This window comes from Myxocyprinus asiaticus, chromosome 14 (genome assembly GCF_019703515.2).
Source record: "Myxocyprinus asiaticus isolate MX2 ecotype Aquarium Trade chromosome 14, UBuf_Myxa_2, whole genome shotgun sequence".
Taxonomy (NCBI): Eukaryota; Metazoa; Chordata; class Actinopteri; order Cypriniformes; family Catostomidae; genus Myxocyprinus; species Myxocyprinus asiaticus.
In genome coordinates this window covers 39,014,518-39,041,271 of record NC_059357.1, presented here as the reverse complement: position 1 = coordinate 39,041,271, position 26,754 = coordinate 39,014,518, and the positions used below count along the sequence as shown (strand labels likewise).

At 37.8% G+C, this 26,754-nt stretch overlaps 1 protein-coding gene across 1 annotated transcript in view; it reads right to left on the bottom strand.

Annotated features, from left to right (window-relative positions):
- Positions 1–4,339: 4,339 nt before the first annotated feature.
- The window catches only part of LOC127452257 (potassium channel subfamily T member 2-like), a 164,359-nt gene continuing 141,944 nt past the window's right edge, over positions 4,340–26,754 (bottom strand). The window contains exons 18-28 of the mRNA XM_051717602.1: positions 24,178–24,283; positions 21,939–22,111; positions 21,457–21,528; positions 19,112–19,246; positions 18,901–19,012; positions 18,413–18,514; positions 7,475–7,558; positions 7,224–7,352; positions 6,752–7,094; positions 5,294–5,378; positions 4,340–4,570 (exon numbers count right to left, since the gene is read on the bottom strand). Of these exons, the coding sequence (XP_051573562.1) occupies positions 4,453–4,570; positions 5,294–5,378; positions 6,752–7,094; positions 7,224–7,352; positions 7,475–7,558; positions 18,413–18,514; positions 18,901–19,012; positions 19,112–19,246; positions 21,457–21,528; positions 21,939–22,111; positions 24,178–24,283 (1,459 nt within the window). The 3' untranslated portion in view covers positions 4,340–4,452. The remainder of the gene's footprint in view (positions 4,571–5,293; positions 5,379–6,751; positions 7,095–7,223; positions 7,353–7,474; positions 7,559–18,412; positions 18,515–18,900; positions 19,013–19,111; positions 19,247–21,456; positions 21,529–21,938; positions 22,112–24,177; positions 24,284–26,754) is intronic.

The window sequence follows — 26,754 nt, the reverse complement described above, 5'->3', positions numbered from 1 at the left end:
TGCAGTACATCTACAATGTTATGTTTATGTTTGTCAGCTCAAAAAGAAGGTGAAGATCACTGAAATAGAATATGGTGATATTTGATAACTCACAAAAAAAAAACAAAAAAAAACCAAAAAAAAAACATAAAAAATACAATCCATGACTGTCAAAATTTATGTGACTTTAAAAAAAAAGGCCAAATTTGCCAGCCTGATCTCATAAAATTTACATGACAATGGCAACATTTTTGCAAACCAAAATTATGTGCTTCATTACATGTTAGCCTGCAGTTTCCCAGTGAAATGTCCAGCGGGGGGCGCCAAAATCGAGTGAAATTATGTTGTAATCAGACGAGGTTTTTAAGATGAATATGAGATGGATGTTTTAATGAGTAAAACAGAAACCTCCCTAACCTAAAACTTTAACCTATACCTAACTGATAGTGTTTTAGAAGCAAATTCAACATAAAAAAACACATTTGCTGAAGCAACCACGTCATTTCGTATCACTTCTATGGCACTTTCACTTCAGTTTTGTTTCAATTGTCCTTGGCTAGGCTCAAACCGCAGTCTTCCAAGTCCAAGGTCCAACTCTCTATCAGGTGAGCTACGGCGGAAGTTAATCACATTGGAATAAGTGTGTAAATGTAGGTGAGTCTGTAATACAAGCGTTAAAATGTAAAGTTTTTATAATGTATATTTATGATGCGTTAGAGTAAAAGTGTTTTAATATCATAACATAGCAGAGTCTATGTAATAGAGTGAAAAGTAAGTTTTTATTAAGTCATAAATTGCCATAGTACCCATGATTTGTTGTAGTGCCTCTAGTGTTAACTTTACCAGAAAACTGCAGTGAAACATAGAAAGCAGCATGTAAACTCAGCGTGGAAAAATTTAGTTATAGTAACGTTCATTCATTCTATGAGACTAGGTTGAAAATTGCTTATAATAAACTCAAATGGCAACAATGTTTTTTTATAGTTATTTAGGATCTTTTGGTGAGATATTTAGAGATTTACTTATTGTTCTTGTTTATGACTTTACTAAACTGGGCTATTTTACTTACAGAGTCAACCTCTTTTCATTTTAGCATGCCATTTTTCTATTAGGGTCAATTTCACCAAACTGACCAGAACATGTTCAGGCCACATTTCACCCTCCAAATAATAATAACTAAATAAATTATATTTTGCTTCCTGTTAAGAAAATTAAGCCTATTTTTTGCTCCATTAAGTATTTTGCATAGTGACGTTATTTTCACTACAAATTTTATTAGGGCTGTCAATTGATTACATTTTTTTAAATCAAAATAATCACATTTACTGTGAAAGGCCCCTATATAAAAATAATTTTGTATATAATAATTAAAATGATAAAAAATCAAATGCAATATATAATAAATAATATACTTTAAATAATTTAAATACATCACATGATATAGGCAACATATATTGCAGCAACTGACAAGTATTTAGACATTACAAAAAAAGGCTTTGAAAGTTATAAATATTATTTGTTTTATTTCCATATCATTGGACATAACCCAATTATTGGCCAACTTCTGTCTGTGCTATTTTTAATTCTTGGTCTATATGTACTCCTGCATCAGGAGGACACTTTTGGATCATCACGGCTCACTATTTTAAGCGTCTTTATTCATAAGCACTGTGTATTTAGGACACTGTATCAAGTTAAACGTAATTTGAAACGTGAAAAGCACGTCTCAAGATCCCTGCATTCTGTTGTGCTTGGTCCAGCTGTCTTTGAGCATATATGTGGAAGGCTGTGCTGCCTGTTACTCTCGTTGGTTTGATGAGACAAGGCATGTTGTCTTTAAAGCTGGAGTTGCGCTGACTGTCCCCTACTGCCACAGATTCGCAAAAACATAAAGGTGGTACATCAAGTTTGAATTCCTCGATGTTCTTTTTTTTTTTTTTTTTTTTTACAAAATATATGTATGGGTCTGGGGCGTAATTAATTGTGTAAATTAACATGTTAAATAAACAGTCCTAAATTATTTACAATGATAAGTTACATAAACTGTAAAGAATTTGGTAGTATATGTTGCACTGCCTTACATTTTTTAAATATATTTAAATCAGCATACATTAAAGTAACTTTTACTGTAATACAGAAAAAAAGTTTTTCTACTACAGAGATGAGAATGTAGTGAGAATCACAATTGTAAATAATGAGAATTACAAAAAAATCCAGAAGCATTACGGTAATGAGAACTGCATGGAAACAACTGTCATGAAAACAATGTCCAATGCAACAAAATCTTACAATTGTTCTAAAAAGAGGCTTCATTTTCATTATGCATATTTTTTTATTATTTTATTACTAGAAATGTGACCTGGACGTGGATTTCCGAAATAATAGGACGGCAGAGGAAAAGTAATTTATTTTTATGACGAAAGCTCTACCTAACTATAGGCAGTGTTGGGTATAATCTAATTGCAAAGAAATTAAGTACTGTAATCAAATTCCTTTTTTGCACAAAAAGTAGTGTAGCGTATTACATTTCAAATTCTTGTAATAAGATTACAAGATTAAGTTAATTAGTTGGGTTACACATATTTAAAATATATTATTATGCATGTAGAATACATTTAAACATGAATTACTTTAATATAAACATCAGTTTGCGATATGTGACAGCTGAAGTGCGTGCACCCCCTAACTGGTCAATGAACAAGGAAATATTGACATTATTTGAATTCGTTGGGCGGAGAAACAAAAGCTATTCTGTGAAAAGTGTTTTATTAAGGAACTTAACCTCGTGCAACCCCGTGTCCACATGCATGGATGTTATATTTTGGCTTCGCAATACGCAATGCATAATTATATTCATTTAAACCAGCTGATCTCAGTTCAAGAGACTCAGTGCTGTCAGTAAAGAGTCATGTGACCAAACAACATGCCGTTGATCACAGCAGAGTTCATCTTTGGGAGAAACTCCAACAAAACTACATCTGGTAAGAAACCTACTTTAGTTTTTACACTGAAACCTGTTTGAGTTAAAAGATTAGTCTCTAGTTTCATCTGATAGGCCATTTTAAAAATTTGAGCGATTTATCGCAAAAAGGCATGCTGCTATACACAGTGTACACTATAGTGGACTATTAGCTCATTCCCATTTAAAATATCCTATATTTACTGTGCATTATCACATTGAGAATCAATAGATTTATCCAAAAGCTGGAAAATGTTGCTTTCAGAGGCTTTATATGGAGTTAGGATGAAAATAAGGTGCATTTAAACTATTCTGAGACCAGTGCAGACAGACAGCACACTGGAGGTTAAGTCATTCATTAAATAGGGAACAAGGGATCATCCTATAGCTCTCTATGCAGCTAAGTGCATTCAATCCTAAAATCCAACCAGAAGTTCAGTTTCAGATTGCAGATGATGTTTGGATCACTCAACATGTCTGACAGACACGGGACAATGATATTCAGTACATAAATTCAGAAATATAATGTATAATTTTATTTTAACATGGTTGGCAGTGATTGGACGATGCTGGCCATTACTTTGGATTATACTTAATTATGCTAATTTCTAATGTAATGTCTGTAACATCTCAAAAACATGAATAACCAACACTCCTGGAAACAATAAATAATTTGATTTAAAAGAAATCTGACTTTCTATAGCTTGGTATTATTTAAAATTCAGCAACTTTGTCCCGCTGTACACATATGTGGACATCAATTTTTAGGAAAACTATTTGGTCTTAAAAAACATTTTTTTTTTTTTTTTTTTTGTGGTATGTTTCTTAAGGGCTACTAGTTACAAATCAAAAAGGGAATGGAAAATGCGTCTCAAAAACAGGAGGTCACGCTCGGGTCTCAAGAGGTTAAAGTAATTAGTCATTTGTAATGTGATTACTTTTTTGATAAAGTAATCAGTAAAGTCAGTAATCTGATTACAGTTTTAGAGTAGAAATGAGTAATTTGTAGTTAATTACTTTTTTTGAGTAACTTTCCCAACACTGCTTATTGGTTGTGGGTTAGGTTTGGATTATACAGTTGTTTCACCGATTAATCAGGTGGCGCTTTCCCAGTGAATATTAATGAATCTTCCAATCAGGTATCGCTTTCCTCATGAATATAAATAACTCTTCCCCTATCATCTTACATTTCAGAAAGTTGCTGGACATGTTTTTGGGAGATTCACTCATTAGTTGAATTGATATCCTCTCAACTATTTCTATTGTATTGACTATTTAATATTCAGAATGACTTTGAAAAATGAGTAAAGGCAACTAAAAAAATAATCACTTTTTACAGTGTAGATTGAGTTGATAGTAACATCAATGCAGCTATTCTTTTTTCAGTTCCTGAATGGTTCATTGTTTTCTAGGACTTCTCTTTCTGTTCAACTCATTACTCCATCTCTCACTCACTCTTCTTCTCAACCATGCACACGTGATCGTGTTCATGCTGGTGGTCCATGGTGACTGGTTCATAGATGAGTGCTGTCCTGTGTGTCAAATCTGTGTCCCTCTGCTTGCCCTGCACTGGGCTTGCGACCACTGGCCTGGTTAGGCACTGGTGACAGAAGGTCTGGTCTGATCAGATACCTGTAGGAATAACCACAATGAATGTGCTGTGTTAAGCATTGTTTGTTGCAGGCAAAAAGACAACACTGCAAAATCGTTTTTTGCGATTAATAGAGGGATTGAGACTGTGATATCTTAAACATGCACACCACTAAGTCCATTCACTGACTGTCTGATGCATATTGCACACAAACAAAGCTGAAATTAGTTTGAATCTGATCTGCTGAACTTCTGAAAGTCAGAATGCACAGGCTTTTATCAGTCTGCCTGAAAACAAAGTTGCGTTTATAAGGTACAAAGCAGCTACTATGAGTTTTGAGGCACTTAGTAGCAAGTTAACTTGACATCCAGAAGGAGAACTGTACTATATATTCCACTTGGTTTTGAGTTTTTTGAGTTATGACTGTGAAATAATCACTATATTTTTGGACATGTACAAATTTTGATCACAAAGTCACACACATTTAAAAAAAAATTTTTGGGGGTGTGTTTTCTATACAAACATTTGCAGACCAAGATTGCTGTGCCATTTTTTAATTACTGTGGTATTTCAGATTTTCCCACCCCTAAACAGCATATAAAAACAAAAGAAAAACTGTGGTTGGGAGATTTACATGTCGATCTGACGGTCTCTTCCTGTCTAAGTTGGCAGTTCTTGAGCAGAATAAGCTGCAAAGTGGAGCAGGCTTTATGCCGATAGTCAGAAGTCTGGCTTTGCGAGACTAGTGATGTCATTATACTCACACGACATCGTGGAGTTCCAGGCGTGTGTCTGGGGACGGGTTGATGAGAATGTAGGACAGTCTGTTGCCCTGGTCTGTCATACCATCTGATACCAGACAACACAAAGAGCATAGAACACGACTCAAGACTTTAAATCACATAGAGTCGTAACAAAAGATACCAAATCTGAACATAAACAGTTGTTAAAAAGGACAGAGTCTTTGAATAATTCACTCATAAAATGGTCAGAAGCAACAAATGTTTCATACATACAGAGGACATGCCTGTAGGGTGTTCTTTTAATTCCTTTCCAAAGTATAACAGGAACTGGTAAAAAAATAAATAAATACTACCACCATTGGTAGTGAGCATACAGGGCTTCAAAGACCAGACACAGCAGGGTGGGCAACTTTCACACAAAGCTAAATTTGATTCATTTCCAAAAATCTGTTCAAACTGTCCATTGCAGTGAAACTATTTAAAATTCTGATTAGACAGTTAATTTGCATTATCACTCAAAAAAGTCCACAGAAGTCTCTGTGGTTTTTTTCATACACTTAAATATTTTTTTAAAATACATTCAGCATGATCTCATAAAAATGACGTGACTGTGGCGACATTTTTGCAAAATGATATTACGTGTTTCATTACACATATTGCAGCACTACCGATGTTAAATGTCCACTTTGTGGGGCTGAAAGTAAGTAATATTTTCTCCTAAACAAATCAGGTTAAGGTTAATGGTCTATTGAGTTTTAAATAAAAAAAAACCTACCTCTCTACCCTAAACTTTAAACCTAAACCTAACCAATAGTGTCATAAATAGCAAATGTGTGATGAAAAAATGCAACCACGTCCTCTTATGGTGCTTTCATGACACTTTCGGCTCACATTTTGACAAGTGTGCTCTTCAGGACTCGTACCCCAGTTCAGTTACCATGCTACTTGATCCTGCTGGAAGAAGCTTGTAAATGTAGTTGGTTATGTAATCCAAATGTTAAAATGTATCACCTAACAAAAATCATTATACAATGAATAAAACGTCACTGTTGTTGTAGCACCTCTAGTGTTTATTTCAATAGAAAACTGCTGCAATACGTACAACGAGCCACATAAAAATAATTGTGCAAAAATGTAGGTATAGTACTCTGATTTTATGAGACCAGGTTGCAAACATTGCTGATGTTTTGTTATATTGGTGCATGGAAATGAAATTGATTAAATATAATTCTTCCTTATGTTCATTTAATTAAAACCAGCCTTGATTATTTTTAAACTAGATTTTTTTAATATATATATTATCAAATGTTTTTGTATGAATCATTTTGAAACTACTTGGCAAAAACTGTTTGGTCAAAATTACCCATTTAAGCTATTCAGAGATACATCATTAATATCAAGGTATACATTGAGTATTGTCCCAAGGCTGAAAAATATTGATATAATTTTAGCTATATCTGCCAGCACATTTAAACTCACTAAATCCAGATGATGAGAGCCCCAGGTGCTTCATGCGCATGCGGACCAAGGCGTTGAGCTCCTGTCTCTCTGAGCGCCGGAACAGACTCAGTCTCTGCTGGCTGATGTGCTCGGCAGCACTCCCCACTCCCTTGGCACCGCTGGAGCCCCTCCCACCTTTACGACTCAAGCGCCGTGCCCACTGCATGCTCTTCCTCCTCAGGAGCGGGTGGTCCATGGCCTGTGAGGACGAGGAGGGCGGTTCAGATGATGTGGAGTTACGATGAACACCAGAGCGGCAGAGGAGAGGCTCACGGGGCTCACGCGTGTCCTCATAGTCCTCCACAGTGATGGACACCTGAGACTAAGACAAACAGACACAAAAACCTCTGGATAGACCAGCACCAATCCAGCACTTTCCAGCCATAGAAATTCATACTGGTCTTTTCAGCAGGGTTGACAGGGTGTTGTCCATAAATGTGTGATCATGTACCTCTGAGACGGGCAGTTTATGAGCTTCAGTTCGGTAGATACCGATAGGGATGTCTCCGGTGGAGGAGCAGAGCTTCTGATAGAGACGACCATAAGTGCGAATCCACAAATCCTCCTCTGTGATCTTCATCTACAAGGAGGAACATCATCATCATCATCTTTGTTCTCTATTTTATTATGACCGTCATCATTATTGGCATAATCATCCAGATACTATCTGATTACTGTCACTGATGGGCTGCTTGCACTCACAGCACACAGGAATCCAGATCCAGGCATGGAGTCCAGCCCAAGCAGCAGCCTGGTAATGGAGATCATGTAGTCTTTCACAAAGGACTACAACACACACAAAGATGGAACACAGATACTTATGAATTTGCACATATATCAGTATTAGTATTACAGTAATATTACTGGTGAATATTTCAGAAGACTATAGACTAGTTAGAGTAGATGGCATATTTAATTTGACGTGAATAAAAAAAAAACAAAGATTAACAGTTTGTTTAATACGGGAAGGAATTTAATGTTTCTGGTTGCGATTCCACTTAATTATTCCTGTTTCTTAATGATTCCATTGATGAGTCTTTTAGTACTTTTAAGGAAGCACCTCTATAGACTGATTCAAATCTGATAACTCATGAGTTCAAGACTGATTTGTGAGTCTTCTTGGCATTATAAAGAACTGCTTAATAAGAGTCATTCGCTTACAAATCGGATCATACTGGCCATGTTGCAGGTTTGCTTAACAAAAAGATCATTACTTTGGCTGTGGTGCTTGCAGATTCAGTAGCGTTGCAGTACATATTTTCAGAGTATTTTAATGAAGTTTTCCATCTACATTAAAGGAAGAATGCAGATGTTCAAAAATTGTTAAATGAACATCATAAAAATTATTAGGTTCCAGATTTTGTATTTTTTTTATGGAACTTCTTGGTTAACAGATTCAGATGTGTACTGGGGTGTTGACAGTTCCTGAAACATTAAAAATACATCTTTACAGAAATGTTATAAGCAAGCAAAAAAAAAATAAATAAATAAATAAATAAATAAATACATTCTGGCATGACCAGAGGCGGTGCCAGGATGAAATACATAAGAGGGCATTTGGAATTTCTTCACACATTTGTCACTATACCGTAATAGAGCAATATCATACAAGCAATCGTGATGTATGGCCCTATATCAGCACGGCTGTGATTTGGCCGCAGGTAATCACAGCCATGCTGATTTAGGGCCATAAACTACGATTGCAATTGTTATATTGCTTTTTATACAAAAGTTCAATGAACAAGTAAATTAAAAAACGAGGAAATACGAAGGACTTTCAAAAAAAAAATCAACAAAAAAAACCCCACACTTTCTTACGCCATGGATCAGGATCAGCCGTTGCTAGTTCAAAAAATGCGCCCAAGCCTCCATTACTAATTCAAAAACATCACTTTAAAAATAGTAACAATGGGCAGTTTCTAACAAGTTATTGGAGAAACAAGGATGTGTGTGTGTGTGTGTGTGTATTTGAGAGAGAAAGAGAAAGAGAGAGACCGATTGAGCATGTGCGATTACCTGCGTCTGTCGTGACTCCCAAACAGTAAAGCTATAGCTGTTAACTCTATTCCTCAGCTGTAGTGTTAGCTTGCTGAAGATTCAGTAATAGAATTTTGGTCAAATACATCCTATTTTGTTTGTGTAAAAATAGTTGTCCGAACGGGGTCCTCCCTGAGTATTTCACAGTAACTGGTTCATTCTCTCCTCCGCCATGTTGAAGGTTAACAATCTCCTCCCAGCACGGAAACTCCGGTAGGTAAGCACCATGTGTATGTGTGATTACTCCATCTGTTGTGTCACTCAGCTGTGATAAGCCTTAATGCTGAAGCTGTTAGTTTATCTGTATTTCCCAGCTGCATTGTTGTAGTAGTAATCCGAATGATCATGAAATGAGAGACAATGCAGATGACTTCAAAGGAACCGCTCGCTGACTCAGTCAACTTAATTGGCTCACAATACATAAAAAAGTATTTTGTCATGACCTGTTGGCTAAAATCTTTAATGTCTCAGTCAAAAATGAAAACTCACCTAGCTGATTTTTGACATCTCTGCTGCTCTTACACTTCAGTTTAGAATGGCACGAACACAAGCGGAGTGATACAAATAGTAACGTGCTCGAGTGCTAATGTTATGAGACATCAGCGCTCTTGGAACGTCTCTCGTCCAATCAGATTCGAGGACCAAACTAACCGTTGTATAATTAAATGTATCACTGCTAAAATGAGTTTATTTGTTCTATCGTTGCTGTCTGAAGGACAGGTCAATTCACTGCTTTTTTTAGACATGCAAAACCCTTAAACTTTACCAAACGATAACAATAAATAAATGTATACTGTGAGAAATAGGCCTCAGATGGAACAATGTGGCCTTTTTCTGCTGATGCTTGCTTATCTGCTTTGTATGTTTTCGGCACTGTCTTGAGCACAAAATATACTTGATAAGAATGTACTTCTGTAAGCGAGAGGAAACAACCCCATATATGGAGGATTGAGAAAGTTCAAGGTAAAGGGTGTAACCAGCCTTGTGTGACAAGAAGCATATAAACCCCTTGCTTGCTTTTAATAATCGAAGAACTGCTTGTGACATTCTGTGTCCGTGTATTTCTTCCCACCGTTGAATTCATCTCCTGATCGAAGAGTGACTGCGAGGAAGGCAGAATAAAGCATCCAAATCATATTTTACTAACAGTCCTGTTGTCAGAAAATGGGGTATCTCCGGACAGGTAAGATCTTTTTATAATTTATCTGCCTGTCTGTGAGATATCTATTAAACATTGTTATAGAACGATTGCAGTTAAACTCCTTGTATCTCTACGATGGTCAGGATTCGTCTGTGACACAACTGCGGGTGTGTCACTAGTTGTAGAATGATAAATTCACAAAAACCGCAGTCAGATCTCACGAGAGGTGAGGATCTTTGTTGTTGAAGACTGTTAAAAGGGCCAGTCCTGTGGATGAAGTTGGCAGATTCCACTAACTGTCAGTAGGAGTTTCACTGCCACATTCACTCTTCGTGATAGGAATGAACTTTGATTAAATCAGAGAATTGTTCATACCAAAAACCAAAACAAGAGACATTTTTGTTGTTTGAACAAAATGGGACAAATGATAAGTAGACCAATATGAGGCGAAATGCCTGTACATTGGATGTTTAGAAATAACAAATATTTTGGAACTGAACTGTTTGTCAGTAACCTGGCAGGATGGTCAGAGGGAAAAACGCAATTAAATCCGTTTCCACGAGAGGCGTCTTTCAAAAAGATAGATTTAGAAAACGCCAATTCAATGGTGAACAAAGGATGGGGCGACTATAAATATTTATTAAATATTATAAATATATGAAAAATCATTTGAGGTGACCGAGAAAGAATTCATTGATGAAGTCCTCGAATTGGCTAGCACGCACAATCTACAGGAAAAAAAAAAGAAGCCAAATCCACGAAATTAAGATCACAAGAAAAAGGGAAAGACAGTAAGATAATGTTAAAATGAACACTAGATTTTAAATGGGCTAACCCACAGATGTTCAGACATATGACAGAATTTCTAATCAAATTATCAGACCGTAAACAAGATCTTTTGCCAGATTTGTTCAAAATGCATGCTTTTGTAATCATACCAGACTCTCCATTTTGTTTACTGGGCCAAGATCTATTGCATAAAATTGGTGCACAAATAGTTTTTGACAATGCTTCCTGCAACTCATGTTTCCTGCTGTGTATTCAGTCACTGTGCCTACAGGAGGTGTGGGGGAGAAAGTGAGCCGAGAGCAACTGCTGGAGGCTGATGAAGCAATAATTAACCCTAGACTATGGGCTCAGCACAAAGACAAAGCTGGCCTTATAGATGTGAAACCATATACAGCTAAATTAGCTGTCACCACGCCAGTATACTGTAAGCAACATCCACTATCGATTGAAAAAGAAGAAGGTATTAGGCCAATCATTGAGCAATTGATTGAACAAGCTATTCTAATACAAATACACTCTCCATACAATACTCCAATAAATCCTGTGAGAAAGGATAACGGAACTTGTAGATTGACACAAGAATGATTTAATTGAACCACTTTCCCCAACAGTCCCAGATGTACAAACAATTATTAATTCAATACCATCAACACACGGTCATTTGACTGTAATTGATTTATGTTCTGCCTTTTTCAATGTACCTGTTTCGCCTGTGACCCAGCCATTGTTTGCATTCACCTACGGGGGCCAACAATATACATGGACAAGATTGCCACAAGGGTACAGAGATTCGCCAGCTGTCTTCTCAGCTGTTGTGCACTATACATTACAGGATGTGAAACTGCCACCTGACACATGCCTGTTGCAGTATGCCGACGACATCCTGGTTACTGCTGAAACATCAGAGGATTGCAGAAAAGCATCAATTATTAATTGAAGCTATGTGGGTCAAACAAAAGGTTGAATACCTTGGACATGTGCTAACAAAGGGGACTGTACGCATGTCTGCAGATCGAATCAAGACAATTCAACACTGAACAATGATGATGCAATCCAATGGACTACGGAAATGGACTTGGCATTTAAACATCTGAAGTAATGCCTTGGGAAACCACCAGCGCTGGATCTTCCAGACTACAGCAAGCTTTTCCATCTGTACATGCACGAGGCTGGGGGGATTGCTGCTGCAATCCTTGCCCAGGAACACAGGGCTCTTACCGCCTGGTGGCATATTTATCTAAAACACTGGATTAGGTTGCAAAGGGCTTCCCTGGTTGTCTGCGAGCAGTGGCTGCAACAGCGATGATGGTACAGGATGTAGAACAATTTGTGCTTTCACATCCTCTGACTGTACACACAACTCACCAGGTAGGTGCTATTATGCACAATATTTCAACACAACACATGACTGCACAAAGACAGTCTGGTTATGAAGCTATTTTAACATCTATTGCTAATTTGACTCTAAAACCAACCAGTGTGGTCCATGGACCAATGATTCATTTGCATGATTTGTTGGTTCAAGGCACTTTGGAGCCTGACTCGCATGATTTTTGGAGAGAATACAGGTTAGAGCACAAACCAAGCCATGAAGTCCAAGGAATTGTCTGTAGACCTCCGAGACAGGATTGTATTGAGGCACAGATCTGGGGAAGGGTACAGAAACATTTCTGCAGCATTGAAGGTCCCAATGAGCACAGTGGCCTCCATCATCCATAAATGGAAGAAGTTTGGAACCACCAGGACTCTTCCTAGAGCTGGCTGCCTGGCCAAACTGAGCGATCGGGGGAGAAGGGCCTTAGTCAGGGAGGTGACCAAGAACCCGATGGTGACTCTGACAGAGCTCCAGCATTTCTCTGGGGAGAGAGGAGAACCTTCCAGAAGAACAACCATCTCTGCAGCACTCCACCAATTAGGCCTGTATGGTAGAGTGGCCAGACGGAAGCCACTCCTCAGTAAAAGGCACATGACAGCCCGCCTGGAGTTTGCCAAAAGGCACCTGAAGGACTCTCAGACCATGAGAAACAAAGATTGAACTCTTTGGCCTGAATTGCAAGTGTTATGTCTGGAGGAAACCAGGCACCGCTCATCACCTGGCCAATAGCATCCCTACAGTGAAGCATGGTGGTGGCAGCATCATGCTGTGGGGATGTTTTTCAGCGGCAGGAACTGGGAGACAATCAGGATTGAGGGAAAGATGAATGCAGCAATGTACAGAGACATCCTTGATGAAAACCTGCTCCAGAGCGCTCTGGACCTCAGACTGGGGCGAAGGTTCATCTTCCAACAGGACAACGACCCTAAGCACACAGCCAATACAACAAAGGAGTGGCTATGGGACAACTCTGTGAATGTCCTTGAGTGGCCCAGCCAGAGCCCAGACTTGAACCCGATTGAACATCTCTGGAGAGATCTGAAAATGGCTGTGCACCGACGCTCCCTATCCAACCTGATGGAGCTTGAGAGGTCCTGCAAAGAAGAATGGGAGAAACTGCCCAAAAATATGTGTGCCAAGCTTGTAGCATCATACTCAAAAAGACTTAAGGCTGTAATTGGTGTCAAAGGTGCTTCAACAAAGTATTGAGCAAAGGCTGTGAATACTTATGTACATGTGATTATTTTTGTTTTTTATTTTTAATAAATTTGCAAAGATTTCAAACAAACTTCATTCACATTGTCATTATGGGGTATTGTTTGTAGAATTTTGAGGAAAATAATGAATTTAATCCATTTTGGAATAAGGCTGTAACATAAAATGTGGAAAAAGTGAAGTACTGTGAATACTTTTCGGATGCACTGTATACACAGATTCAAAGTATGCATATGGGGTAGTGTACGATTTTGCTAAATTATGGTAAGAAACAAATTATAAAACTTCGGATAGAAAACCAGTATCACATCACAATGTGGTAGCTGATTTCATTAAAACAGCACAGCTGCCTTCCAAATTAGCAGTAACCAGAAGAACTGGTGACTCAAAAGCAGCAAAGGGCAACAGGCTTGCAGATGAAGTAGCAAAGTGTGCAGCAAAATAAGTAAATCACAGCACACACATAGGTGAATGGGATACCAAAGTGGGCATCATACCAATGATGCATTCCACTTTGACTAGTGATCTAGACATCAAAATTTTGCAAGCAAACCAAACAGCACACGACTTAGAGCATTGGGCAGCCAATGAGGTATCAGATGACAGGGGAATGCTAAAAGACAAAACAAAAACGATTAGCACTACCAACATCAGCGATAGTGCTGTTGTGCAGACATTATCATGACATATCACATATTTCAAAAGAAAAGGTGATACAGACGATCAATTGCATTGCAAATGTGAGAAAAACAGTATCTTTAATTCTAGATGCGTGCTTAGTGTGTGCACAAAATAACAGAACAATAAAAAAATAGGTTGACTAAGGCATGCCTGGAAACAGGCCGAATATGGGTAGATATACAACCAGCAGTCTTAACAGAGATAAGAATGACTCCATCAGCAACAACAAGACTCTCTCCATTTGAGATAATGAGTAGGCCTTTCCCGACTCCTTGGGTCAAAGGCTGCGCATGCTCTTTGTCCACAGGTGATTTGAAGGTGGTAGTAGCTGATTATGTGGATTCCCTTGTCAAAACATTGAATAGCATAAATGGTGATGTTTCTCTTTCTCTCCCTATGCCCACAGAAAAGCCCACTCACCCAATTGTTCCAAACCAGCAGGTCCTAGTGAAGTGTCTGAAACCAACAAAGCTCGGTGAGCACAAGTATCTGGGTCCAACAATGGTTCTGGCGGTACCCAGGACGGGGGTACTGACAGATCTGCAACCACAGTGGATACACGCAAGCCACGTGAAGCCTGCACCTGGGGAGAGCCTGACTATTTTGAAAGCGAACGGTGAAAGTACTGGAGCAGCACCAGTGCCTAACCAGGAACTTGAGAATTAAAAGGGATGAAATATGAAGTTCTTCATTATATTGCTCTGTCTTACGACAGTAGTCGAAGCTCGTATATCTAGTGGTAATGAGACATGGATAGATGATGGTGATGCACCACATACCTATACTACCAATTTGTTGTGGAAACTAGCTAACTTTACGGCCAAAAACACGGGAAAGAAAGGTAGTTGTTATGTATGTACGCACATGCTGCATAGTGCATCTACACCAGCGGTAAAGGTACACTGCTCTGCCGGAATTGTGGACAGGTAGATGTGCCATGGTAGAATTAAGTGACCACACCATGGTGGTCCAAGCTATTGAGAAAACAACAAAAAGAAGGAGGAGAAGTAGTCTAAGTAAACCCAATACCACAACGAGAGAACACAGATTATGGACAGGAACAGAGAAATTCTTTGGAGCACTTTTCTCACAAGTGGGTGTTGCAGTAATACAGCAAGAAGTTGAAATGACTAGATATGAACTGATATCATTCATAAATTCAACAAAAACAACTATTGACGCAGTACGCCAAGAACTAAAAGGCCTAAGATTAACAGCGCTACAATATAGACTGGTTCTTGACCGGTTAACAGATGGAGGAGTATGTGTTATCATAGGAAGAAGATAGCAGCGGACTTGGCAGCGAAAGAAACTGTAGATTATGTCAACTACTTATAGACAAAAAATAAAAAAATGTAATGCTTTAATATCTATAGGAGTAATTTTACTTGTTATAGCATTACTGATTTATTGTGTGATCCCATGTGCTAAAGCATTGGTCAATAGGACCATTGATAATGCTTTGAATGCTAATTACGCTCTGATAAACCTTGAAGATGCTGATAGAAATGGTTATGGGACACATTGGGAGGAATATGATGGTAATGAGTAAAAGATAGAATGTAATGTAAACAGGATGTGATTTTTGAATAGCTATCTGAGGAACTTGTCTCTTCGAGACAAAAGTGGGCAATGTGAGAAATAGGCCTCAGCTGGAACAATGTGACCTTTTTCTGCTGATGCTTGCTTATCTGCTTTGTATGTTTTCGGCACTGTCTTGAGCACAAAATGTACTTGATAAGAATGTACTTCTGTAAGCAAGAGGAAACAACCCCATATATGGAGGATTGAGAAATTTCAAGGTAAAGGGTGTAACCAGCCTTGTGTGACAAGAAGCATATAAACCCCTTGCTTGCTTTTAATAAATCGAAGAACTGCTTTTGACATTCTGTGTCCGTGTATTTCTTCCCACCGGTGAATTCATCTCCTGATCAAAGAGTGACTGTGAGGAAGGCAGAATAAAGCATTCGAATCGTATTTTACTAACATATACCTTTCTACCTTGCTACAAAATAGACTAAAATAAAATAAAATAAATGATCATCTGAAAATTAGGAAATTTAAAGACAAATAAAAAATATGATTCTTAAATGATCAACTAAATATAAATGTTTTGCTTACGCAACTTCTCGCTGGTGTGAATTTCGCGACAGAGTGCTGAAGAGTTTAAACACTTAATGGACATGCCAACATTTTTTGTTTGTTTTTAGAAGAAAAAAATATACAGGTGCATCTCAATAAATTAGAATGTCATGGAAAAGTTCATTTATTTCAGTAACTCAAATTGTGAAACTCGTGTATTAAATAAATTCAATGCACACAGACTGAAGTAGTTTAAGTCTTTGGTTCTTTTAATTGTGATGATTTTGGCTCACATTTAACAAAAACCCACCAATTCACTCTCTCAAAAAATTAGAACACATCATAAGACCAATAAAAAAAACATTTTTAGTGAACTGTTGGCCTTCTGGAAAGTATGTTCATTTACTGTATATGTACTCAATACTTGGTAGGGGCTCCTTTTGCTTTAATTACTGCCTCAATTCGGCGTGGCATGGAGGTGATCAGTTTGTGGCACTGCTGAGGTGGTATGGAAGCCCAGGTTTCTTTGACAGTGGCCTTCAGCTCATCTGCATTTTTTGGTCTCTTGTTTCTCATTTTCCTCTTGACAATACCCCATAGATTCTCTATGGGGTTCAGGTCAGGTGAGTTTGCTGGCCAGTCAAGCACACCAACACCATGGTCATTTAACCAACTTTTGGTGCTTTTGGTAGTGTGGGCAGGTGCCAAATCCTGCTGGAAAATGAAATCAGCATCTTTAAAAAGCTAGTCAGCAGAAGGAAGCCTGAAGTGCTCCAAAATTTCTTGGTAAACGTGTGCAGTGACTTTGGTTTTCAAAAAACACAATGAACCAACACCAGCAGATGACATTGCACCCCAAATCATCACAGATTGTGGAAACTTAACACTGGACTTCAAGCAACTTGGGCTATGAGCTTCTCCACCCTTCCTCCAGACTCTAGGACCTTGGTTTCCAAATGAAATACAAAACTTGCTCTCATCTGAAAAGAGGACTTTAGAACACTGGGCAACAGTCCAGTTCTTCTTCTCCTTAGCCCAGGTAAGACGTCTCTGACGTTGTCTGTGGTTCAGGAGTGGCTTAACAAGAGGAATACGACAACTGTAGCCAAATTCCTTGACATGTCTGTGTGTGGTGGCTCTTGATGCCTTGACCCCAGCCTCAGTCCATTCCTTGTGAAGTTCACCCAAATTCTTGAATCGATTTTGCTTGACAATCATAAGGCTGCGGTTCTCTCGGTTGGTTGTGCATCTTTTTCTTCCACACTTTTTCCTTCCACTCAACTTTCTGTTAACATGCTTGGATACAGCACTCTGTGAACAGCCAGCTTATTTGGCAATGAATGTTTGTGGCTTACCCTCCTTGTGAAGGGTGTCAATGATTGTCTTCTGGACAACTGTCAGATCAGCAGTCTTCCCCATGATTGTGTAGCCTAGTGAACCAAACTGAGAGACCATTTTGAAGGCTCAGGAAACCTTTGCAGGTGTTTTGAGTTGATTAGCTGATTGGCATGTCACCATATTCTAATTTTTTGAGATAGTGAATTGGTGGGTTTTTGTTAAATGTGAGCCAAAATCATCACAATTAAAAGAACCAAAGACTTAAACTACTTCAGTCTGTGTGCATTGAATTTATTTAATACACGAGTTTCACAATTTGAGTTGAATTACTGAAATAAATGAACTTTTCCATGACATTCTAATTTATTGAGATGCACCTGTATATATTAAGAAACTGTATTTCAGTGTTTGTAAACTATATAAGGAACAGGGGCAAATCTTATTTTGTGATTTGATTAATTGTACTGTATGGCGCTATTATCATCCATTCACCTTTATTGGCTTTTATTAAAAAGACTTTTACATGGGCAGACTGCTACTTCTATGGTGCAGACAGACAACAGCAAGAGTTGGCGAATAAAAGCAAAGGGAGCTACACAAATATACCCGCAATGTCACAATTCTAAAGTAGAGAACGCTGCAACACTAGAACTTGTGTGGACTGGCAAGTACAGATTTATCCATTTCATAATGGAGTTGCACATTGTTGGTATTGAATAGAAAACACACGGGAAAGATATAATAACTAGGTCAAATATAACATTTTAGCTCGGAGGGCACAGTGGTCAAAGTGAGGGGGCATAGACCCCCAAAGCCCCACTTTTATTCCTCACAGCCTTGTTGATTTTGTCAAATGAAATATGGTATCTACCTCAATCATCATCAAAGATTATTATGGAAGACACAATAAAGATATAAAGATATAGCAGATAACAAAGATACAGATGTTTTGTTATAGGTGTATTAACAGCATTACTGTTACCTGATACAGCAGAGTGTCTAACATACTGACACTAAACACCTTCCCAGCTGCAAACGGTAATCTGAACATGAAAACTAGATTGGAACCTCTCTCTCTTTCTTTCTACAGACAGAGAAAATGCAGCAAAAGTCACGATGTTAGATTATTTTGGAGAATTTAGAACAGTGGTTCTTAACTGGTGTGTTGCGAACTTAATAGGTTGCAGGCTTCTTCCGATAGGGGCATAATCATAGTAGTATAGGTTTATGAACTTTTAAAAGGGAGGACAAAATGTCTCTCATATCTTATGATGTGACGTCAAAAACTAAAATACGAAATACAAAATACGACTCTAAATGGGTTCACCGTCAGCGAGGATAAACATGGATTGTGCTGACCATAATGTTGGGTTGCCACTTAATGTTCGATGTAAAACCAGTTGAGAACTGCTGCTGTAGAAAACAAATGAAGCAAGCTATAAAATTGCAAGTGTTGTGTATGAGTCCAACCTTTTCCAGTTTGGAGAGAGCCAGAGAATAATGGTCTTTGACTTTGAACTGCATGAAACGCATGTTGGCCGGGTGGGTAAGTTCTGTTATAATACTGAGAGCTGGAAAAAGCCTTGGAGAAACAGAGAGGAGAGAGAGATTGTGTCATGGTAAAGCCGAAAATCCCTCAAACAGAGAGACACACATGCAACGGCAGGGAGGAAAGACTTACCTGAAGAGTGTCTGAACATTTACAATGGTCTTGGCATCAGCCATGTAATCCTCCTCTGCTATCATGGAGCTCTCTTTGTCCACCACCACCATGGTGTCAGCAAATGTCACACCACACCGCAGAAGACTATCCAAACTGCATAATAATCAGGGAGAAGGCCAGCAAAATGACAAAAAAAACATACAGAGGACTTTTAACTACAGTAAAATGCTCAAGAACTGATGCAGATAAAAAAAATTTGGTAACACTTTACTTGAAACCTGTACATACTGTGTACTGCACTTTGAAGGGCTGGTCAGGATGCTCAAACAATGTTTTGATAGCACCACAGAGACACAGTGTTACACTTTTTGGGGAAATCAACCAATAAATGGCTTACTTATGCTGTAGCTGTCTCTGGTATAGGAGAAAGTGTTTTAAAATCCAGAAATTACACTCATCTCCTTAACTGCATTGTAATAATGCTTTAAAGAGTTAGTTCACCCAAAAATTAAATGATGAGAGACTTTTACTCACCCTCATGCCAGCCCAGATGTGTATGACTTTCTTTCTTCTGCTGAACAAAAACAAAGATTTTTAGCTTTGAATATTTCAGCTCTGAAGGTCATGATGAAGGCTTGAAATCATGAAGGTCATGATTTCAAGCTCAATTACACTTCCTAGATCTTGACGCATGTACAGAGTGCTAGATGGCGTTATAGGAAGTATAATCGAACTTGAAATCATGATCGCCAAGGAGACTGCTGTCAAGATATACAGTGAAAAATGAGCTATAATTGGTCTGTTCTCACCTAAAACCAACTGAAGCAATCCAGAAGACATGGATTAAACCACTGTAGTCTTATGGATTATATTTATGCTGCCTTTTGTAATTTTAGGAGTGTTTGGAGTTCTGGTCACCATTCACTTGCATTGTATGGACCTACAGAGCTTTGTTTGTGTTCTGCAGAAGGAAGAAAGTCATACACATCTGGGATGGCATGAGGGTGAGTAAAAGATGGGTGAATTTTTATTTTTGAGGGAACTATCCCTTTAAAATCAGTTTAATGTTCTTGAGAATAACTGTAACTACAGTAATATAAAGTGTTGGGGTAAGTTACTCAAAAAAGTAATGTACTAAAAATTACTGATTACGTCTTTCAAACTGTAATCATATTACTTTACTGATTCCTTCATTGAAAAAGTAATAAGATTACTAATTACTTCACTTTTAAGTTGCTTTCTAAAACATTTTACATAGAAAAGTTATTTTCTTAAAATGTCTATATTTCCTCCTTGTACATTGTCGCACACACTTCAGCTGTCACAGAAACTCTGATATGAATTTATCATTTAAATGTATTACACATAAATACTATTATTTCAGAAATATGTGTAACCCAAGGAATTTATTTCAGGTTCATTTCAAGCTAAGCTTAGTCAACAACATTTGTGGCATAATGTTGATTACCACAGATAATTATTTGTAAAATGTGCAAAAATCGATGTTGAAGTGAGGCACTTACAATGGGAGTCAATGGGGCCAATTTTTGGAGGGTTTAAAGGCAGAAATGCGAAGCTTATGTAAAAAATCTTTTTGATGGTCATTTTAGGACTTACGGCATAACGTCAACAATTGTATATAACCTTAAACAGGAAAGTTTAATAAGCGATTTTATCACACTAAAATCATGTTTAAAGCATATTGTTCATGTTTTGCAGCTATACTTTTGAAACAGTTAATTTGAATGTTTACGGATTGGCCCCATTTACTTATTGTGTAAGTGCCTCACTGGATTTTTGCTTTTTTGAAAGAAAAGGAGGGGCAAGTTAAAATTGATTTCTGTGTTAATCAACATTTGCCACAAATGCTGTCAATTGTGCTTAACTTGTATTGAACATGGAATATTCCTTTAAAAGTAATTATCTTAATTAAAAGTCAGTAACTGTAATCTGATTACAAATCTGATTAAAATGTAATACATTACACTACATTTTGACTTCAAAAGTATTTCAATAACAGGAACTAATTAGTTTTTAATCAGATTACACTCAACACTGTTAATACGTTTCTTTAATATTAATAATGTGTTCATAATTATACCATTAAAAGTCAATATTATTTAATTAAAACTAAATAAATGTGACTTCAGAAGGAAACACATGAACACAAGGATTTGATTTCATGGGGTCTAATAACTGCTAATAATAGATAATAATAAATAATAAACTTATTATAGCTAATAACTGCCTGTTTTCCCTTAATGCATTCCAATGCATATTAAAAGGCATTATGAATACTTTTACAATGCATTTTATTACAGGCTTCAAGTAAAGTGTTACTGTTATTTTATGTCTTCCCTTACTTGTCAATGGAGCCCACTGTGTAGAAGACCATAGGAAACCAGCAGATGGCTTCTAGGAAATCCACCTCAGGACTAGCAAATAGCACAGATAGAGAAAGAGATGTTGAGAATCTGAGCTGATGCCTTGACAAAAAGGAGCAAACTGAATTACAGATGTCTCTTTCCTAATATTTTGCTAAATTGACCCAACATCTAAAAAATTACACAGCTTCGCAGTGCTTCAGGGAGTCTAAATAATTAAACTTAGCCAGCAGCTGCTTCCCAGTGTTCATCTAATCAGGAACAAACAAGATGACTCATAATCTTATTGGATTTGATTGCATTTTATGACAATGTATCTTTTCATATTAGTTTTTGGTTATAGGAGAGACAATGATGTGTCATAATAAATGCAGAAGAGTGATTGGTGGATGGGTTGTGAAAAATAAATCGATGAGTGATGCCTTTTTCTCCATGGTTCTGTTTGTTCTTGGAAAACTCACAAGTTCTCCAGTAGCAAAACAATGGGGTTAAGCTCCTTCCTGGGCCGGTAATACGCCCTCAGAGGAACGATGAAGTTATAGAGGCCATTTCCAGCACTCTCTGCAGACACGATGATCAGTTTGTTTTTAAAGCCGTATGAACGAGCATCCTCATAGGGCATATGATGACAAGCCTGAGAAAATAATCTACTATTAGATTCTTCTGCATTGCACAAAAAATTTAATTAAATACTTCTTTATCAGTATTTTTGTCTTGTTTTCCAGTAAAAATATCAAAACATCCTATGATAAAGATATATTTTCCTGAGAATCAAAATTGCAAAAGACATTAATACTTGTTTTGAGATAATATATCTTGAATTACCAATGGATATACTGTAGGTTTCTACATCCATTGGTAAATATTTTTTTCTTGATTTAAGCATAAATCTAACTAAATTAAATAAGGTTTACTGATTTATGCTCTGAAAATATTTCCTAATTTCTTAAAGAGGCCCTATTATGCTTTTTGGGATTTGACCTTTCCTTTAGTGTGTAACATAGCTCTTTGTGCATGTAAAAGGTCTGCAAATTTACAAAGAACAAAGTCACACAAAAGGGAGATATTCTCTCCCACAGATAACACTGCTCAAGAACTACACGAAACGGCTGGATTGTAGTCCAGCCATTTCTTCAGTAAAGTATCTACGTCACTATGCAACACATTTGCATAATGCCCGCCTAAGGGCTACTTTAGCCCGCCCTCAAACAAACGTAGTTATAGCCGAGGCCAGGATGAATTGGGTTAGTGTTGTCGCCATGTCGAGAAGACACTGTTTTCTTCACTGCGAAAGCAAAACCTCTTTGTTCGGACATCCAAAAGCAGACGAATTGAAGAATCAGTTGTTCAAATTTATTTGAATTATTTAGCAGTACAACCACAACCAATGCCGGATTTCCAAGTCGATTACCCCTGAAAGATGGTGTAGTTCCCACTTTGTTGGGACAATCTGGTGCTTCAGGATCACAACCTGTATGTATGTTTGATTATTTGTGGATTTATCTTCTACCGAGAGTTCAAATGCAGAGTTTTGTGTTGTAGCTATGGTGTACACCCAGTGCACAGCTGTAGGCCTCTGCTAACCTGCTAGCTAATGTTTCTGTGTTGAAATAATTGTTTGTCGTTCTTACTATTATGAATAGCGATCAAGTGTGGAGATGGATTTATTTTTACAAACATGAATTTTACGTCTGCAATCCACTGTAGTGATGACTAACTTGCTATGTATGATATTGTTTTGGTAAGAGTTTACTATTCAGCTGTGGGCCGGCTTTGACCTAAAACTGTGTAACAAAATGGTCGATCTCAAGAGTCTTATATAATTATAAGCTGTAATGTTACGGCCGCTATCCACGGTACTCCCCGGCAAACTTGCTTACTAACCGGGAGTAAGCCTCTGTTCTCCATTCATAGCTCGGGTGAAAAAAGTTTGGCTACACCCATTCCAGCAAAAGATGTCTAATTTAGATGCACTATGTATCTTTTACTTGAAACTTTGTTAGGTCCACAATAATCAACAGTGTACTTGAAAGAAAGCTACTAATTTAAAACTTACCACTGTGAAACGTCCTGCTCAAGTTGTGCTTGCGAAGGTGGTTCGGGTCGATCAGCTTGTTCTTCCAAACTTTCATTATTTCATTCATTATCGGACTCTGGCTCAAACTGGTATGGCAAAAACCGACGCCACTGTTACCATAGTTACAGTAGTGTTTACAGCTGCTCAGGAAGAGCTGAAACTCAGTTATGGTAAGGGCCGTTATATTTCCGACACGCGCTCTACGCTGTTGACCAATCACAACAGACTAGGCCAGCTGATCAATCAGAGCAGACTGGGCTTTTCGGAAAGGGGGGCTTTAAAGAGACAGGAGCGTTTGAGCCAGAGGAAGAAGAGAGGGGAAATGTACAGTATGAGAAAAATAATGTGTTTTTTGAACATTAAAACATGTAAACCTATTCTAGTAGACCCCCAAAATAAAATTATGAACCTGTAAATTAGCATTATATGGGCTCTTTAAGCAATTTTGCTGCTTCTTTTAAGAATATGTAGATATGTTTACTGGAAAACAAGACAATACTACTGGTTAAAAAAAGGTTTCTTTTTTTTTTTTTTTACCTTTTTTCCCCCCACAGTGTTATAAACTGTGAACACTGCAATATACGTATACAGTATAAAAGGTTTGGAGAGAGACAGATGCTCACCTTATCCAGGCGCAGGCAGCAAAATGGCCTTTTCTCCTGCAGAAGGTGGCAGAGGGCAGGAGAGCTGCCAATGTATGGAGAGTTCAGCGGATAGCCTTTAACCCATCTGTTTCACAAATACAAGCAGACAGACAACTATCTCATACAAACATGTTCACAGTTTTACGGAGCACACACTGGGTGGTGCCATGATGATTCTAATTGCCTGTTTTCTGTTTCATGTCATCTACATACTCAGGTGAGGCTCTGTAAAAAACAAACATCATCTCGACTTTGTGAAGTATAGGCACTATCCACCTTATTTTTCAGCAAAACTAGGGCGCCGCCATTATCAACCTTGAATGTGGACCACTTCCGGTATTAGCCACTTCCAGCTATTTTAGCACAACAAAAATACTACATTATGCTGCTTTATATTACCGGCTGGCAATATATGTCGTCATATTATTATCATTAATTATGATTTTCATAAACTCATTGGTTTAGAACACATATAGTTTTACCGTATATCGCATTTTGCCATCATTTTATCACACTGTTGCACAGGCAGAATTAATGATGATCATGCGCTGACAGGACAGCCCTCCCCACCATCTGTCACACCTCCACAAACTTTACACAACCAGCAGAGAGAAGAAAGCCGCTGGGCAAATGCTGCTTTAACTTTCTTTGCACCAAAACTGCATCTTGTTTCATCTTGCATTCTCTCCTTCTTAACAGTGTATAGTAAACAGACATGCATATCTCACATTCAGCATGGCTTATTAAACATCACCTTTGGAAACAAACAAATAAAGGTTATGCAGGTACATATAAATGGAGGTTTACATGGAGACAAAAACACTGCATCATCACAATATCTTGGTAAAGAAGCAGATTTTATTATTGTTTCTTCAATACAACACAAGTGAATGATTTAATTGCTCTTTTTTCCAAATAACACTTTTTATTGATTCACACAAATGAAACAGAAAAAGCAAACATTTATACAACGAATCAATTTTTAACCCACATTATATTCAATCGGGTCAATTGCTTGAGGCCATTAGACGATATTCAGTGCTTCAGCTCTGCCTCTGCACTTTTAATCTTCCCTTCCAATTCCACGAGTTCTTGTGCTTTGGATTTTTTGATGAATGAGGCATACTGTATGAGCCGCCTTAAGTGCCTCCCAAGCCACGCCCACAGAGGATACTGAGGACCAGTATGGTCTCCATATAGACATTGATTTCAGCCTTAAACATTTGTTGGAATTCAGGATTTTGCAAAAGGGATACATTAAAGCGCTAACTATATGGTTTCTTTTTCTCCATATGTGGCAACACCTCTAAACACACCAGGGCGTGATTACTAAAATGTTTCCAATTGAGCAATCAACAACAGATGAAATGAGGGATTTAGATATTATATATAAAATCTATTCTAGAGTAAATCTTATGTACTGATGAAAAAAAATGTTTAGTCCCTACCAGATGGGTTCAAAAGTCTCCAAATATCTGTAAAACCAAGATTTTTACACATCCTGTGAAGCATCAATGTTGCTCTAGGGGGCTTGCACATTTTTGCTTCACTATGATCAAGGACTGAGTCCATCAAAAGATTAAAGTCTCCTCCCAATATTATATCATGAGGGGTGCCAGCGACTTGCAAAATCCCTTCAACATCTATAAAAAAGCCCTGATCCATCAATGTTAGGTGCATAAATATTAGCCAAAATAAGACTTTGTCCCTGAATTTCAGCTAAAACAATAATGACTCTTCCTAATTGATCTATTTGAGACATTTAAATTTTAGATGTTTACTTTTCAGCATAATATCTCCCCTGCTCTTACTCGAGCCAGCACTATAAAAAAGAAATGCCCACCCCATATCTTCCCAAATTTTTCAGCTTCCTGTGGAGAAAGGTGCGTTTCTTGAAGAAACACTATATCATATTTCTTACGCTTAAGAAGAGAAATAACCTTCCTTCTTTTTATGGGGTGCCTCAACCCATTCACATTCCACGTGGAGAGAGACAATCCACTCATATTAACATCTGACATTTTGACATATAAGAAAAAATAGACTGTGCTTCAAAAACAAGATTATAAGGACCACATTCCAACATTAGTGCAACCCACAAAACCCGAACATCCCCCAGAACAAAACAAACAGAAAAAAGAAAAACGTGCGCATTAACCCCACACACGACAGTGCCAACTGGTGTCCATCCCTCCAAACTCAAACAGTCCATGCACGCCTACGAGAGCCCCCGCAACAATCTTGCTGTCGGATTGCTCAAGTCCTGTGTTTCTATACAAATTCTGTGAGACAGAATTACCCAGCAAAATATATTTTATAAAACAAAGAGCATCATCCATAAAACTGTCCTGAAGGTGTGACACTCCACACAAAAAACCAGCACAAAAAAAAAAGAAAAGAGGCACGCAGATTTCTCAAACAGTTAAGTGAATGTTCAGTGAGCTGGTCAACTCGGCTGCAACATGAGTACAAGCAAATGACTTACTCACTCCAATGACTTTGCAAGATATACTCCACAAAACAAACTCCAGCCAACAGGCGGAATAAGCACAAGGA